Source organism: Scyliorhinus torazame, chromosome 16, assembly GCF_047496885.1.
Source record: "Scyliorhinus torazame isolate Kashiwa2021f chromosome 16, sScyTor2.1, whole genome shotgun sequence".
Lineage (NCBI taxonomy): Eukaryota > Metazoa > Chordata > Chondrichthyes > Carcharhiniformes > Scyliorhinidae > Scyliorhinus > Scyliorhinus torazame.
Window position 1 is genome coordinate 183,544,134 of NC_092722.1, and position 18,993 is coordinate 183,563,126.

General features: G+C 45.4%; 1 protein-coding gene across 2 annotated transcripts in view; it reads left to right on the top strand.

Annotated features, from left to right (window-relative positions):
* Window positions 1-18,993, top strand: part of sufu (suppressor of fused homolog (Drosophila)) — a 174,358-nt gene continuing 155,365 nt past the window's right edge. Inside the window, exon 1 of one of the 2 annotated variants that reach the window (XM_072479578.1) lies at window positions 1-392. In XM_072479578.1, coding sequence (XP_072335679.1) covers window positions 256-392 — 137 coding nt within the window. In that variant the 5' untranslated portion in view covers window positions 1-255. The remainder of the gene's footprint in view (window positions 393-18,993) is intronic. The other variant, XM_072479577.1, reaches the window with a different exon arrangement.

The window sequence follows — 18,993 nt, forward strand, 5'->3', positions numbered from 1 at the left end:
GTTGTCCGCACGAGGCTGTTTTGAGGTCAGGCAGCGCGAGCGGGTGGCGAATCCGAGCGAGCGCGAGGGGACCGCGAGCCGAGTCACACTGCGAGCGGACGGCAGTTGGCCGGGAGGTGGCGGCGGAGGAGTTGGCGCTTGGCTGGGGCTGATCCCCGTCGGGGGAGGGGGGAGAGAATCCAGACGCCGGCGGAGAGACGCTCGCTGCCAGCCACTTGCGAAGCCTGTGAAACCGGCGTCGGTGCAGCCGAGCCGATGGAGGAACTGCGGCCTAGCGGCCCCGGTATCGCGGCGCTGCTGCCGCCGGGTTTGCACGCCATCTACCAGGAGTGCAGGAGGCTTTACTCCGACCAGCCGAACCCCCTGCAAGTCACCGCCATCGTCAAGTACTGGTACGTTCCCCCATCCCGGGCTCAGCCCGTTTCCGAGGCCCCGTAATCCCACAAGAATAAGTTAACTTTAAATCCAAGCAACACAACAGTCCATTGCTTCGAGGAATTTAAACGCGGGTTAAAAAAATTATTTGTGGTTGTGCAAAATATATATTTTTTCTGCCTCCAAATCCTGTTTGTGCTGCACTGATTTCTTTGTTGAAAAGTTTACGACTGCTTCTTTTAGCGAAATAAAAGTTCTTTTTGTGTTTTGTTTTGAGAGAGTTGGGGGGGGGGGGGGTGCATAATGTTTACCTTTTTTCGCCTCAATTATTTGCAGCCAATGCGATTTGAACCGAAGTTTGGGCGACCATCAATTTATAACGTGTTTGGGAAGAAATGGGTTTGAAAGCAAAACAGTTGCTGGTTATGTTGGATTATAAGCAGGCAGCTGTATGTAGCCTGTCTGAAGCTTGCACGTTGTGGTAACATCAGGCTTTATTTTGTTTGGAACTAACTTTTCGTCCGCACCGTCAAGTTGATTTCAACTCTCGAAGTCGTCTTGTGTGCCCCGCCGACAAAGAGGGCTGGAGGATTTTCTTGACTTCCCCCAAAACAAAAACGCTGCCGTCAACATGTTTCTGTTTTGTGTCTCATGCCAGGTACCCTCACCAACCTGCCCCCCCCCCAAAAAAAAATTGAATTTGAAGATTACAATTTGTTGTTCACTCTTTTTTTTTCATCGCTAGCAATAATCCAAATCCCAACTTCTGACAAAGTTACTTCCAAAATTGTGCTTTTGAGAATTTTCTGTCTGAACTATGAGCAGTTTTGATGACATCTGCTTGAAATGGCAAATTCACATCACAACTTAACTTGCTTCAATTGGACTGTGCGCTTTTGTTTTTCTTTGGTGCGGTAGTAATTTGGTGATTTTTTTAATTCTGTTGCATTCGGTTGCAATCTCGAATCCATTCACAAAGGACTTGAGATTTGAAGAAATTGACTTTGAATTCTAAAGTGCCATTTTTTATTGACAATCCAGTTGGACATGTGTTGTTTAAATACCAGTCAATGCTACATTATCAAAACAAAAATTGTCCCATGCAGTATATTTAAATATTACGGTATTTGAAATTTTTTATTAAAGTAACATAGACAATGACATCAACATGGTATAATAAACATCCCCCCCCAATCTCAATCTTCACACACCTCAACCATACAACAACAATCCGGCCCTCATCTCCCCCCCCCCCCCCCGAAACGGGTGAACCTGACCATTGACCTTCTTAAGGTGAACTTTATTTTCTCGAGACTGAGAAACTAACCCAGGTCTCTACACTCTGGGGCTTCGAGTCCCTCCACATTAACAAGATCCGTCTCCAGGCTACCAGGGAGGCAAAGGCCAAGACGTTGGCCTCTTTCGCCCCCTGAACCCCCGGCTTTTCCGACACTCCAAAGATCACTACCTCTGGACTCGGCACCACCCATGTTTTTAGCACCGTGGACATTGCCTTAGCAAAACCCTCTAAGCTTCGGGCATGCCCAAAACATGTGGACATGATTTGTCCCATGCAGTATATTATGCAACGCTTAGGAAGTTAATGGAGGGAAGTGTTTGGATGCATTTCAGTAGTTTTGCTTTTGTTGCAAGAATCATTTCTGTGTTAATGTTTGGGACATATCTCCCTACACAGGCCAATGATGGCATGTCCATGTGATGATAGATCTGGGACTCTTGAGGCCCCATTTTGAATGTTATTGTTCCCATATGTAGAACCCAAACGGGAGAGACAACAGGAACACACGGTAGGGTAGAAATGAACGACTGGTTTATTACGGTATACATAAATAACAACATTACTACTACTACTCCTCTCCCGAAGGGCCACCCTGTCTGACCTGCAACCATGTCATGGTTTTTAAACAGACCCCACCCCCAACTACCGGGTGAATTCATCGTCAGTTTGTAAGGCGGAAATCGACTGGAGCACAGTCCTTGGCCCCCGAGGGGAGGAGGGGGCGGGCCAGGTCATTACACGATATAATAAGACTTCTTACATAGCATCCTTGTTATTCCTGTAGTTTTGGGTAATCTTACCTTTTATAGGAAACAGCATGAAAACAAGCAAAACAATGTTGGGAAGTTTTGATTATTTTGGAAACGGCTGATTTCACAACATTACTGTTGAATGTATGCAAGAAGAATTGTAATGGAAGGTTCTAACCTATAACTTGTGCACTGTTCTGCCTCAATTTGTCTTCCATCTTGTTTTCCTCTTGCTGTTGGCCTCTGCTTCATCTTTCTCTTTAATGCTCTGTTTCCTTTTTTCTTACTTCAAGGCCTAGAATGAGCACCTAGCTGCCAGACACCAAGGTCTTCCAGGTAGGGTAGTATAGATGAAAACTTTATGTCTCATTAAAGAGACAGCTAGGTGGCTCTTTATGGCCTTGTCAGCTTTTCTGGATGGATGAGTTAAGATGAGCTGAATGACCTTCCTTGTCCTTCTTCATGTGTTTGTGTGTAGTCTGTAATTGCCACTGAGATTTTGAGAGACATGAGCAAGATCATGAATTCCCTCCTCCTGTTTAGGAATGGAGAGTTAGGGCAGCACAGTGGTGCAGTGGGTTAGCCCTGCTGCTTCACGGCGCCGAGGTCCCAGGTTCGATCCCGCCTTTGGATCACTGTCCGTGTGGAGTTTGCACATTCTCCCCGTGTTTGCGTGGGGTTCGCCCCCACAACCCAAAAGATGTGCAGGGTAGGTGGATTGGCCACACTAAATTGCCCCTTAATTGAAAAAAATGAATTGGGTACTCTAAATTTATATAAAAAGAGGAATGGAGAGTTATATAATAGAAAAATGGACTGGATGGTTAATAGTGAGGAAGGTATCAATAGACTGGTCAGGTGGGTAGAAAAGTGACAAATGGAGTGACTATACCAAAAATATTGTTACAATATCCGATTAACTACCTATTTGGAAAGGGAGAGTAATGGAAAGCATAAGTTTGTCCTGTCTTGTGAACCACTTCCTAAGGGAGGGACAGGAAAGAAGTTATTAAAGTTAAGAAACACCAAAGATGTATTGCTACCTTTATCAATGCCTGATGAATTGGGCGGCACGGTGGCACAGTGGTTAGCACTACTGTCTATGGCGCTGAGGACCCGGGTTCTATCCCGGCCCTGGGTCACTGTCTGTGTGGAGCCTCTCCATGTTTGCGAGGGTTTTTAACCCCCTAACCCAAAGATGGGCAGGTAAGGTGGATTGGCCACACTAATTGCCCCTTAATTGGGAAAAAATAATTGGGAACACTAAAATTTTTTAAAAAAAAATCAATGCCTGATGAATTAACTTAGCTGCAGTCAAACTGCAAAATAGCAACCTGATGTGACATATTGATGATGCATACTGATTGCATTTAGGCTGTCAGCAAAGTTTGTGGCAATGAGTAAAATCCATGTTCACTGGGAATTTTGCTTCTTTCACTGGTGTGAAGTAATCTTTGGATTACTTCTACTACAAGTTTGCCTTTAATGCTGTCCTAGCTGGAGGCTTCCTAAATAATAAAGGGAACAGTGAAAGAAACTTGAATTAAAGGTCTGAGGCTGGCAGCAGCTATTAATTTGCTACTGAAGATCTCCTGTTGACAATATTTGACAACTGCAGGTCTAGTACTGATCCATTACGTTCCAGCTTAAATTCTTTAAAAAAAGAATTTAGTGTACCCAATTCATTTTTTTCCAATTAAGGGGCAATTTAGCTTGCACATCTTTGGGTTGTGGGGGCGAAACCCACGCAAACACGGGGAGAATGCAAATTCCATACAGAAGTGACCCAGAGCCGGGATCGAACCTGGGACCTCGGCGCCGTGAGGCAGCAGGGCTAACCCACTGCGCCACCGTGCTGCCCTCCAGCTTCAATTCTTTGGAGTTAGGTGGTTTCTGTCAGTGTTGCTGGTGGTACAATATTTGTCACAACAGCCCAGATCTGTGAACAAATTGGCAAGAAACAGCTAAAGGTACTATTTGGTACTAGTTAGAATAGGGATATTTGGACATGGCTGTTGTTCAGACTTGCACGTTACACAATTGAGTTACGCGAGAGCTGTTGATGGGCATGTGTCCCAGTATGAATTGCCTCCAAATAGAACTGAAGGACAAAAATTGGAGGGCAGGGCAACAAATGGAGAACTTTCATGCAATCTCAAATTCTCTAGATTTCCAGTGCTTGAGTAGCAAAGGGGAATTGAATAAACCACATTTAGGTTCAACTGACTCAACTCTGACTCAACTTCTGTTTGTTATGAAGATGATCTGTACTAACTTCGGAGTTATTTTATGCTGTGTGTGAATTAATCATGGTTAGTCAACATGGATTTGTTAAGAGAAGGTCGTGTCTGACTAATTTGATGGAATTCTTTGAGGAGGTAACAAGTAGGGTTAATGAGGGTAGCTCATTTGAATTAGTCCGTGTAACTATTGACCAGATCTCACAGGGCAGACTGGTCTGAAAGGCAAAACACATTGGATCCAAGGGAAAGTGGAAGCTGGATCCGAAATTGACTCGGTGGCAGAAAGCGAAGGCTGTTTACAATGGGGTTCTGCAGGGCTCTGTATTGGTTCCTTGCTTTTTGTAATTTGTGTCAATGATTAAAAAATTTGCAGATGATACAAAAATTAACTGGGATACTTAATGGTGAGGAAGAGAGCTGTAGTCTCTTGGAAGATAAACTGGTCAGGCGGGCAGGTCTTGCGCAGATCAGCTGGTGGGGGTATTTGCAGACATCTTCAACCTCTCTTTACAACAATCTGAGGTCCCTATTTGCTTCAAGAAAACAACCGTCATCCCTGTACCAAAAAAAAGCCAAGCAGCGTGCCTTCATGACTATCGTCCAGTGGCTCTGACATCCAACATCATGAAGTGCTTCGAAAGGTTAGTCATGGCACAAATCAACTCCAGCCTCCCGGATTGCCTTGATCCACTACAGTTCGCCTACCGCTGCAACAGGTCCACAGCAGACGCCATCTCCATGGCCCTGCACCCTACCCTGGAACACCTAGATAACGAAGACACCTATGTCAGACTCCTATTTATCAACTACAGCTCAGCCTTCAACCCCATCATTCCTATGAAATTCATCTCCAAACTCCGTGGCCTTGGCCTCGGCTCCTCCCTCTGCGGCTGGATCCTGAACTTTCTAACCCACAGGCCACACTCTGTAAGGATAGGCAACAACACCTCCTCCACGATCATCCTCAACACCGGTGCCCCACAAGGCTGTGTCCTCAGCCCCCTACTATACTCCTTGTACACCTCTGACTGTGGCCAAATTCCCCTCCAACTCGATTTTCAAATTTACTGATGACACCACAGTAGAGGGTCGGATTTCAAACAATGCCGAGACCGAGTACAGGAATGAGATAGAAAATCTGGTGAACTGGTGTGACGACAATAATCTCTCCCTCAATGTAAACAAAATGAAGGAGATTGTCATCGACGTCAGGAAGCGTAGTGGAGAACATGCCCCTGTCTACATCAATGGGAACGAAATAGAAAGGATCGAGAGCTTCAAGTTTTTAGGTGTCCAGATCACCAACAACCTGTCCTGGTCCCCCCATGCCGACACTATAGTTAAGAAAGCCCACCAATACTTTCTCAGAAGACTAAGGACATTTGGCATGTCACCTACGACCCTCACCAACTTCTGCAGATGCACCATAGAAAGTATTCTTTCTGGTTGTATCACCTGCTCTGCCCAAGACCACAGGAAATTACAAAAGGTCGTGATTGTAGCCCAATCCATCACGCAAACCAGCCTCCCATCCATTGACTCTCTACAATTCCCGCTGCCTCGGAAAGGCAGCCAGCAAAATTAAGGACCCCACGCACCTCGGACATACTCTATTCCACCTTCTTCCGTCAGGAAAAAGATACCACCGTTTGAGGCCACGTACCAACCAACTCAAGAACAGCTTCTTCCCTACTGCCATCAGACGTTTGAATGGGCCTGCCTCGTATTAAGTTGATCTTTTCTCTACACCTTGCTACAACTAACATTATATTCCGCAGTCACTCCTTCCTTCCCTATGTATGATATGCATTGTTTGTACAGCATGCAAGAAACAATACTTTTCACTGTATACTAATACATGTGACAATAATAAGGCAAGTCAAATCATAACTTATTTACCAGTCTCCTGCAGCACCTTGTAAAAAGCCTTCGGTAAATCCAAGTTAATCAGGTCCACTGGTTCTCCTTTGTCTAGCTTCCTGGTTACCTCCTCAAAGAACTCTTAACTGGGGCTGGTTTAGCACAGGGCTAAATCGCTGCCTTTGAAAGCAGACCAAGGCAGGCCAGCAGCACGGTTCAATTCCTGAACCAGCCTCCCCGAACAGGTGCCGGAATGTGGCGACTAGGGGCTTTTCACAGTAACTTCATTTGAAGCCTACTTGTGACAATAAGCGATTTTCATTTCAGATTTGTCAGACATGACCTCCCCTTGACAAAGCTGTGCTGACTTAGTCCTATTTTATCATGCACTTCCAAGTACTCGGCGATCTCATCTTTAATAATGGACTCTAAAATCTTACCAATGTCTGAAGTCAGGCTAACTGGCCTATAATTTTGCGTCTTCTGCCTCCCCCCTTTTTAAAAAAACAAAAAAAAATTTTTTATTAAAGGTTTTCATAAATTATCAATAACAAAATGAAAAAGGAACCCAACAGGGTTAAGTACAAAACACAGCCCAGAAAAACAACCCTCCATACCCCCCCCTGTACATAAATAATACATTAACATTAACACCCCGACTTAATACAACAAGTATATACACCCCCTCAGACCCTCCAGTGTAAATAACAAAAACAAAAAAAATAATAAAGTGGCCCCTCCCCCCTGTAGTTGCTGCTGACCAGTGTCTACCACTCTGCCAGGAAGTCTAAGAACGGTTGCCACCGCCTAAAGAACCCCTGTACCGACCCTCTCATGGCGAATTTCACCCTCTCCAACTTAATAAATCCTGCCATATCGTTGATCCAGGATTCCACGCTTGGGGGCCTCGCATCCTTCCACTGAAGAAGAATCCTTCGCCGGGCTACCAGGGACGCAAAGGCCAGAATTCCGGCCTCTTTCGCCTCTTGCACTCCCGGCTTCTCTGCCACCCCAAATATTGCGAGCCCCCAGCCCGGCTTGACCCTGGATCCTACCACCCTCAACACTGTCCTCGCTACGCCCTTCCAAAATTCCTCCAGCGCTGGGCATGCCCAGAACATATGGGTGTGATTTGTTGGGCTCCCTGAGCACCCAACACACCTGTCCTCACCCCCAAAGAACCGACTCATCCTTGTCCCGGTCATGTGTGCCCTGTGCAGCACCTTAAACTGTATGAGGCTGAGCCTCGCGCACGATGAGGAAGAGTTCACCCTCCCCAGGGCATCTGCCCACGTCCCTTCCTCAATTTTCTCTCCCAACTCCTCCTCCCACTTACCTTTTACCTCCACCACCGAGGCCTCCTCCTCCTCCTGCATCACCTGTTAAGTTTCCGAGATCTTCCCGCCTCCCCCTTCTTAAACAACATAAAAGATCTTCTCTTATTGAGCTGTCCCTTGGGATTGAGGCTGACTTGCCTCCACTCGATGGGTTCTCAGATGGCTGATAAATTCAAAGTGCAGTCCGCAGACTCTGGCACATGGGATATGTGGGGTGGGATTCTCCGGTCCTCCTGTCGCAATTTCCAGCACGGCGCACCCACACCAGCAGTGGGATCCTCCGTTCCTGCAGCCAGCCAATGGGATTTCCCATTATGGCCACCCCACACTGTCGTAAAACACGTGGGCGTGGGTGCGCTGCCGGTGGACCGGAGGATCCCGCTGATGGAGAATTCTGCTGGTCGCGCTTGAAGGTTTGGGCAGATGAGGTATTTGGAAGTCTCTGCATTCCCTCTGAAGCTTTGACCTCCTTTCTGTGTGCTCCTGACACAGTGTCTCTGTGTTTGGTGCCTTCCGAATAAACCTTTTCCATTTTGGTCGGTCACACGCCAGGCACTCCCATGCGTTGATGGAATGTTGGATCTCTTCACGGATGCTTTGAGGACATCCCTGAAATATTTTCTCTATCCTCCTCGAGTCTGCCACCAAGACTGAGTTCTGAGTATAATGATTGCTTCGGGAGTCTGGTGTCAGGCATATAAGTGACATGTCCAGTCCAATGGAGCTGTTATTTTTAGTGATCAGTGCCTCAATGCTGGGCACAATGTCTTTTTTGCAAAGGGATTTGGGGGATCTTGCGAAGGGACTACTGAAATACCTCTCTGGTGCTTTGAGGTGATGGCATACAAGGTATTCCTTTTTTGACTGAGATGTAGGATATAAGAGCAGAGAAGTTGTGCTATAACTGTATAAAACATTAGTTTGGCCATAGCTAGAGTGCTGCATGCAGTTTTGGTCACATTCCAAGAAGGCTGTGATCATACTAGAGAGGGAGGAGATTTGAGAATGTTGCCAGGAACGCAGAATTTTATCTATGCACAAAGTTTGGAAAGGATGTGGTTATTTTTGGAACAGTGGAGGCTGAGGGGAGATTTAATTGAGGTGTATCAAATTAGGACAGCTCTAGATAGAGTGGATTTCCTCAGCAGAGCGAACAATAATCCTGGGCATGGATTCAAAGTAACTTGTATATGAAATAACAGCTGGAAAGTGGGATTAGGCTGAATAGTTATTTTGGCATAAGCACAATGGGCCAAAAGCCCTTCTTCTGTGCTGTTAAATTTTATTTCTGTGATTTTGTGTAACCTGTTAAAAGTGCACATGTCAGTGCAATGTATTATCACTTTACACCAACATAAAATGGCTTGTACTGACAAACTGTGCACTTCGGGGTGCCTTTTCCAGAGCTATCTTTTTCTTTTTTTAAAATAAATTTAGAGTACCCAATTTTTTTTTTGCCAATTAAGGAGCAATTTAGCGTGGCCAATCCATCTAAGCTGCATATATTTGGGTTGTGGGGGTGAGACCCATGCAAGCACGAGGAGAATGTGCAAAGTCCATACGGACAGTGACCCAGGGCCAGGATGGAACCTGGGTCCTCGGTGCCATGAGGCAGCAGTGCTAACCACTGCGCCGCCATGCTGCCCACTTTTCCAGTGCTTTTGACCGTGTTTTTCAAACTTTATTCCCGGGACCCACTTTTGTCAACCAGCTGACCTTCGAGATCCACGCTGGCCGAACTTAGAGATCCATGGCGGCAGACCTTTGCGATCCATGCCGGCTGACCTTTGGAACTCACGCCATGTTAGCTTACCTTTAATGCGAAAGGGGAGACTGCTTGGTCCTCATGATCTCACTGCAATCAGGTTCACAGGAGGCGAGGGTAATGTGCAAATCAGGTGCAGACTTCAACCAGATTCTTTGTGCCATTTTCAACTTTGTGAGAACAGATAATCCAACCTTGCACATGTAAGCCATCGTGAAGTGCAATAGGAACAAAATTCTTGTTTTACTCAGGACAGGATACTCCTGGGAGATGCTACTCCAAAATACTGATGGCTTCATGGGCTCTTGCCGTGTTTCTGTGCTATCACAGGTCAGGTACAGCAGCATAGTCTTTTAATTTGGAGTCAGCTATAAGTTATTTTTTTCCCTAAAATTTAGAGTACCCAATTCATTTTTTCCAATTTAAAGGGGCAACTTTGCATGGCTAATCCACCTACCATGCACATCTTTGGGTTGTGGGGGTGAAACCCAAGCAAACATTGAGAGAATGTGCAAACTCCACACGGACAGTGACTCAGGGACTGGATCGAACCTGGGACCTCGGCGCCATGAGGCAGCAGGGTATCCACTGCGCCACTGTGCTGCCCGGAGTCAGCTGTAAGTTAATAACTAACTAGGGTCTCAACCTCAAATGGAATTTTTCACCGACCACTTCTCTTTCAATATCTGAAATTTCTTCTCTCATTTGCCAGTACTTCCCTGCGTATAACACACATGCATTGGCACAATTGACAAAACCATACCTCAAGAAATTGACTTTATGCTGATTTGTTACTGAGTTACATTTCTTCCTTGTAGGCTGTTAACCAGAGACCCTGGAGTTCTGTATGGAGCTAACACTAACACTTCCCTAGACTCTGCTGAGCAGCTCTCTTCAGCAGATTCCGATGTGGCTATTTGTGACTCTTTCTTGGTAAAAAAAATGATTCCTCTTCACAGTCCTCTTGCCTTGCATGCTAACAGCTAGAAAATGGAAGATCTCCCCCCATGATTTGATGGCAAATGCAGATGCAGGGCGCGCGACGTTGAGCGTACGTGCAGGGCGCGCGACATTGAGCGTACGTGCAGGGCGCGCGACATTGAGCGTACGTGCAGGGCGCGCGACGTCGAGAGTACGTGCAGGGCGCGCGACGTCGAGATTACGTGTAGGGCGCGCGACGTTGAGAGTACGTGCAGGGCGCGTGACGTCGAGAGTACGTGCAGGGCGCGTGGCGTCGAGAGTACATGCAGGGCGCGCGACGTCGAGAGTACGTGCAGGGTGCTCGGCGGTGAGCGTAAATGCAGGGGGCGAGATGCTGAGTGTACGTGCAGGGCACGCAACGGCGAGCGTGGGCACAGGGCATGCGACGCCGAGTGTGGGCGCAGGGCGCGCGACGCCGAGCGCGGGCACGGGGCGCGCAACGTCAGGATCAGGGCGCGCGTGACGTCGAGCGTGGGTGCATGGCGCGTTAGCTGCTTCTGGCTGGAAGACTGCAAACAGCCTCATTCCCTTCTCATTTAAAAGGTGGCAGCGGCTGCCATTCTCAATAAAAATGCCGAAAGTGGTCATTGAGCGCTTCCCCCACGATCAGTACCATCGCGGGAATGCCTAGATCGATCATTCCGTGACCCCCTCAACACCTGGGTTGGGATCCGCACTTGGAAAAAAAACTGTTTTAGACCATCTGGAGAAGCTTTGTCTGAATTAGTTTGTAAAATTTGACCCAGTAATGAAGAGTAAGATGTGCAACTTGGGAAGAAATTCTTAAGACAAAACTAATTAAATTTAGCCTATTGAACATGTCATCTTGTACGTTAAAGTTTATTTTTAGTGGCTAATTGCTTATTTTTAGTTGCCCTGTTAATACTATTTAAAAAAGGGAGCGAGGTAAATCAATTCTTTCCTTCCATTTATGAGATTCTCTCGCAGTACTAGCCTGTTCTTCAGAGAATAAAGCGCCAGGATAGGTCATCTTTACTTAACTCTGAATTCTCAACTTCAGAAATAAGTCTTCAACCCTCTTTCGGACTCTCTCCACAATTCTACTTCTTTCCAGTAATACAGAAATTATTTGTAATTTTCAAAGCAGATATTCCAAGACTGAACGCACTACTTTTACTTTTGGAAGCATAACATCTCATTTCACAAATTAAAATTATCATAACTGGAACCATGCCAGTCGAGGATCCAATACATGCACAATGCATCTCAAGGACAGCCATGATGAATGATCAGCAAGCGACAGTTTAAACTTTTGTTAATATCCAAACTTTTTTCAATTTAAAAAAATAAGTGAGCATCCAGGGTAAGGCCATAATACAGAACACTATTGAAGTTGCTAAAAGTAAAAAGTGAGGCAAATTGGGGAAATAATGATTCGGTTACACAATCCTGAAGATTGTAAGAGGAAGGACAATCTGAGGGAGGTGAGGAATTTCAGTCAAGTGTAGTCATTGTTGTGATGTGACAGCCAATATGCACACAGCCAGCTCCCACAAACAGCAATGTGATAATGTCCAGATAATCTGACTGTGGGGATAACTCCTCTGCTCTTTGAAATTGTGCCATGGGATCTTATACGTCTACCCAACAGGCAGAAGGAATCTTGGTTCAAAGCCTCGTCCAAAAGTGGCACCTCCAGCAGTGCAGCGCACTGTCGCCGATTTTTCCATTTACACTGGAGTGTAATCTTTAAAAAGAGCCAGTGAGTTAGAGATTGTGATGAGCAACATCAACCCAGTGATAATTTAGGGAAGACGAAGTGCATGTTTCATGCTTAGATGCAAGGAGAAAAGAAGATTCTGAGGACTGTGAACCTGAATAAAGATTTTAAAATTCAGAGCTCATATTGCAGACTTGTACAAATTGGAAGTGAAGTGGTGTTCTTCAAGGATCAGTGCTGGGACTGCTGCTGAAACCGTATTTATGTAAACAATTTGGTTTCTGGAACCAGAAGTACAATAAAACATTTTGTGGGTGACACCTAATTGGGGGAGGGTGTGCCAAGGGCTGTGACAAGATATGAGAAAACAAAATTGCAGAATGGGTTATAATTGGCAAATTAGTAAGTAAGTGTGAGGCGGTTCATTTTGGTAGGAAGCATAAGGGCCAGTAATCTAAATGCGGTAGATGAGAAAAGGGATTTGGGGGTACATGTACAAATCAGTAAAAGCAATGGTGCAGGTTAATAAAGCCACTAAAAATAAACAAAGCAGTGAGGTTAATTTCAAGAGTGTCAGAATTGAAAAGCAAGGAAGTTATGATAAACTTGTACAGAATCTTATTTAGACCACATTTGGAATGCTGTGCCCATTCCTGATATTTATAATCATAAAAAGGATAAAGAGGCATTAGAGAAAGTGCTAAAATTATTTACCAGGATGAAGTCAGAATTGAGAGGGTTGACCTGCTGGGAAAGATTGAACAGGCTGAGCATTCTTTTCTCTAGAAAACTGAAGAATGATAGGTGACCTTATAGGCCTTTAAGACAACAAAATGATTTGAGAGGTTGTTGTAAAGATGATGTTGTAACTTGCAAGGGAGACTAAATCAAGGTGATATAAATATAAGATAGTCACTAACAAATCCAGTTGGGAAGAGATTGGTTACAATGTGGAACTCGCTATCACAAGAAATCGTTGAGTCAAGTAGAATTTACATTTTTAAGCGGAAGCTAGATAACAACGAGGGTGAAAGTAATCAAAGGCTATGCTGATGGGGCTAGATGATAGGGTGAGGGGAGGCTTGCATGAAACTAAAACAGACATGGACCAAATTGACTGAATGGCCTGTTTCTGTGTTATACATTCTATGGCAATATTTTCATCATTTGCTCTTAATTAGGAAAGGTGATTTGGTAAGGGGTAAATCCACCACGAGAATGTGAAAATGGAGAAGAGCCAAGAGTTCCTTAAATCTTGCACGTAGGATTGAAAACCAGATTGGAATTTCCAGAGCTGGCAGCTTTTCAGATGCAATTAAAAGTAAAATGTAATTACTATTTGTGCAATTTGGCTGTGGAGTTAATGTTGTAAATCATAGCAGACACTGTCACTGTGTATTGCTGAAGGTGAGACCCAGAACCACATTTTGTGAAGTGAATTTGGACGGATGAACAAAAAGTAGCAATTTTCAGTTTGAAATAATGGAGGGGCTATGACTGATAACAACTGGGATGGGGAGAGAAAACAGTTGGACGATTAATAGCTAGATGGGTTCAGATCTACATTCAAGTCTCTCAATGCCAAACATTTGATAAGTTAACAAGAAATTAGAAATATAATGAATAATCGGCATAGATTTCAAAAGGGAATATCTTGCCTGACGAACCTCATTAAATTTTTTGAGGAGATAGATGTAATTTATCTAGATTTTTGAAAGGTCTTCGATAAGGTGCCCCATAATTGACTAATGAATAAGGTTAGAGAATGTGGAGTCAGGAAACAGTAGCAGAATGGGTTGCTGGCTGGTCTCAAGACAGAGGCGGAATAAAGAATAGTTTTAAGAGTTCAGAAGGTGGAAGTAGTGTGCCACAGGATCAATGCTGGGATCAGGCTTTTCACAATGATTTGGACTTTTGAACCAAAACCACAATTTCTAAATTTACAGATGACACACATTGTAGGAATAGTTGCTACTGAAGGGGACTGCAACAAATTAGAGGAGTATATTGATAAACTTGGAGAATGGGTAAATAGTTGTTCAATACAGAAAAATGGGAGAGCATACATTTTGGTAGGGAGAAAAGGGAGTTCACTGGAAGGTGCAAGTCCAGCTGGGATGGAGGATCAAAGATTTTGGAGTACAGATACATCATTAGAAAGCAAACCAAACACTAGACTTTGTTTCTAGAGAGATAGAATTAAAAATGAGGATAGTTATGGTAAACCTGTATGAAACCTTGCTTAGACCAATGTGTGCAATTCTTGTTGCCATGTTATAAAAAACGATATAGAGGCACTGGAGAGGGAGCAGAGAAGATTTAGTAGGATGATACCAGAAATACATGGGTATTGGTTATATATAATATATATAACAGCAAAGAATTGACAGGCATTGGAATGACCTAGTGGAGACCTTTAAAATTGTGAAAGATTAAAATAGTGGATGCAGAGTGAATGTTTCCTCTTGTGGGGAAGAGCATAACTAAAGGCCAATAATATAAGATAGTTACCAAAAGAATCCGATAGGGAATTCAGAAGTGACTTCTTCACCCAAAGAGTGGTAAAAATATGTAACTTACTACCACGGAGTGGTTGAAGTGCATAGTATAAATGTGTGTAAGGGGCAACCAGATAAGCACATTAGGAAGAAGGGAGCTGAAAGTAATGATGTTCGGTTTAAATCAAAAAAAGGAGGTGGTTTGGGTAGACCATGAACCGCAGCATGGACTATTTCGGCCAAATATCTGTTTCTGTGCTGTATAAATGGTCTGTTCCATTGTGAGTTGTATCATGAAAATGATGAAGAGTAAGTAAAATATGAAAGTTAAACTTGCAAGAAACGTAAAATCTGATTGAAGAACCTTTACATGCATGTAAAAAGGAAGAAATTGACAAACAAACTTGCCCTAGAGGCAAAACAAAATCAATTATAATGACGAATAAGGAAATGACAGATTTTGAACCAGGTTTGTCCAAGCGTTTTGTATGGGGGGGGGGGGGGGGAGAAACTCATTTCCAGTTTTTTTTTTTTTTTTTTTTTTTTTTTTTTTTCTCACTCGAGCTGATGAGAAGATTTAATTAACATATGAATTTCGAAAAAGTGTTGAGTGTGAAGAAAAGAAACAACTTGATAAAAAATAAAGCAATGCCAAGCAATAACGTAAAATAATTTAAAATATAAGAGTAACTCATAAAAATGGCCATTAGTGTATGTATGACTGACTCACCTGCAATCTCAGGGTGTTTACTCCCTCTCCCTCACCCACTGTGAGAGTGGATGAGAGTATGTTAGTCCATGAGGGTAACTGAGAATCCTGAGATTAGGAGTGAGCCAGACGCATGCACGCACTCACTCAGTCTCTGTCATGCTCCCTCATTCTCACCCTCTCTCCCTCTCATGTCCTCTCTCCCTCTCTTGTCCCCTGTCGCCCCCTCCCTTCACCCCTTGTCCCTTTCCCTTCACCCCCTGTCCCTTTCCCTTCCCTCTTCACCCCCCCCCCCCCATGTCCCACCCTCCTACTCTAATTTTAAAGCAATTCCCCCTAGTTCTGGACTCACCCACATAAGGAAACATCCACCTTGTCAAGACCGCTCAGGATCTTGTATACTTCAATCAAGTTGCTCCTCTTCTAAACTCAATTGGAAACAAGCCTAGTCCGTCCAACTTTTTTTCGGATGACAACCTGCTCATTCCTGTTATCCATCTAGTAAATCTCTTCGAACCACCTCCAACACATTTACATCCTTCCTTCAATAAAGAGACCAAAACTGTACACCGTATTTGAGATGCACTCTCATAATGCCCTGTATAACCGAAGCATAGCATCCTTACTTTCATGTTTAGTTCTTCTCAATGATAGCATTCCATTAACCTTCGTAATTACTTGCTGTTTCTTCGTAATTTTTTGTGACTCCTGTGCAACAACACCTAGATCCCTCTGCATCTCAGAATTCAGCTGTCGTTCTCCATTTAAGTAATACTCTGCTTTTTTATTCTTCCTGCCAAAGTGAACAACTTCACATTTTCCCACATTATACTCCATCTGTTAGATTTTTGTCCACTCATTCAAACTATTGATATCCATCTGCAACTTCCCTTTGTCCTCTTCACAACATAGTTTCCTACCTATCTTTGCATCACCTTCAGATTTAGCTACTGTGCCTTTGGACCACTCATCTAAAACATTGATATAATCTATAAAAAGTCGAGGCCCAGCACAGACCCTTGCAGAACTCCAAACGTCATATTCTGTCAGTCAGCAAAAGACCCTTCAAAGCATACTCTTATTTTTCTCTATCCATGTTACCTCCTACACCATGAAGTCCTACTTTGCGTGATGACCTTTTCTGCTTGCCCTCGTGCCTACCCGTCGTGCCCTCCCCCTCGCAGGCACCTGCCCTCCCCCTCACGCGCGCCCACCCGCCCCTTCACGATCGCTTGCTTGCCCCCCCCTGCTCACTCGCCCCCTCACTCACGTGCTCACACTCGCCCCCTCACTCATGTGCTCACACTCGCCCCTACCGCTGTCCTTAGCAGGGCAGTGCAGACAATTAAGATGAATGTATGCCTTGGTTCCCCTTCCTATTCAGAACCCTCCCAATCTTCATCCCAAGGCCTTCTTCACCAAAGTAGACAAATTAATCATGGTGTTTGTGTGGCGGGGGTGGGAGGTGGTGGTTGAAGAACCCTGGGATCCGCAGCAGTGTCCGACAGAGAAGTAGGAATACAGGGAGCCTGGCACTTCTGAACCCCTTATTCAAGCACTAAGCAGCCACCACAGAAAGCGTACGGGGATGGATCAAAGAGCTGGGAGCAAAATGGGTAAAAATGGAGGAGAGCCCCTTTGTGGGGACTCCCTCCAAGCACTAGCCATGGCCCCACTCCTATTTCCCCAGCCAAGTACTCAAGAAACCCAGTGGTGGGCAGCGTGGTGGTTAGCACTGCTGCCTCACGCGCCGAGGTCCCAGGTTTGATCCTGGCTCTGAGTCACTGTCTGTGTGCAGTTTGCACATTCACCCCGTGTTTGCGTGGGTTTCGCACCCACAACCCAAAGATGTGCAGGTTAAGTGGATTGGCCATGCCAAATTACCCCTTGGAAAAAATGAATTGGGTACTCTAAATTTAAAAAAAGAGAAGCCAAGTTGTGGTGGCCACACTGAGAATGTGGAATCAGCCTTGGCACCACTTTGGGCAGGTCATAATATCCACCATGGTCCCCATCTGCAAGAAACATAGATTTACCCCAGCGACGATTGATTCCTCCTCTAAAAGATGGAGACAGCAGGGGACTTACACATAGACGGCAGAGTACCAACACTGGGGGAACTGACGGACAAGCTCCAGAGCGGAAAGGGCTCTGATATATGCAAATAAGGAATTTCCTCCGCAAGAATACAGCAACATTCCTCAGCTACCTGGACACTCCCTACTGGACAGACTTCTAACCGCGGGTGAACCAGGGGATGGTAGCCGCGCTGTCATGTAGGGACGACTACTGAAAGAGGTACGGTCACTGCTGGATGAGACACGGGAGAAGTGGGAGAAAGAGCTAGGCATGGAGATAGGGGGCGGTCTCTGGATCGAAGCACTGCATAGGGCAAACTCCACCTCATCATATGCAGGGCTGCCTAGCGCAGCTAAAGGTAGTTCACCGGGCGCACTTGACCAGAAAACACATGAGCGGGTTCTTCACGGTGGTGGAGGCCAAATGCGAATGGTGCTAGGGAGGCCAGACCAACGACACCCACATGTTCTGGTCCTGTCCCAGACTTGTCGGATACTGGTCCATCTAATAATAATAATCTTTATTGTCACAAGTAAGCTTACATTAACACTGCAATGAAGTTACTGTGAAAAGCCCCTAGTTGCCACATTCCGGCGCCTATCGGGTACACAGGAAGAATTCAGAATGTCCAAATTGCCTAACAGCAGGTCTTTGGGGACTTGTGGGAGGAAACGGGAGCACCCGGAGGAAACCCACGTAGACACAGAGAGAATGTGCAGACTCAGCACAGACAGTGATCCAAGCCAGGAATCTAACCTGGGACCCTGGCGCTGTGAAGCAACAGTGCTACCCACTGTGCTACCGTGTTGCCCATCTTTTTCGAGGCCATGTCCAAGGTAGTAAGACTGGAGCCGTGCCTACTAGCGGCGGTCTTTGGGGTATCGGAACTGCCAGAACTCTTTATAGGGAGAGGAGCAGAGGCCCTAGCCATTGCCTCCCTGATTGCCTTCCGGAGACACCTACTCCGCTGGAGATCAGCAACGCCACCCAAGGCCGCGGACTGGCTGTCCAACTTAGCGGAATTCCTTAAATTGCGATGGATAAAATTCTTCTTTCAAGGTTCGGAAGAAGGCTTTCATCACATGCGGAAACAATTCACCAGCCTATTCCAAGACTTGTATGTAACCAGCAACCAATAAAGAAGGGGGAGGGGGTTGCGGAAGGGGGCTGGAGGGCCGTGACAGAAATGGATAACGGAAGAAGAAAAGGGGGGGATGGTGCAGGAGAAGGGAAGGGGGGCAGGGGACACCAACCAGGATACTGGACAAGCAAAGCAGAGGAGCTGGGGGAACAAAGGGCAAGGACACACATGGGTGCGATCACAAGAACGGCACGAGTAGCGCCCAGGTAGCACCAAACCCGCCCCTGGTATGTTCTAATACCAGGAGGGAACATGTGCAAAGCTAATATGGCACG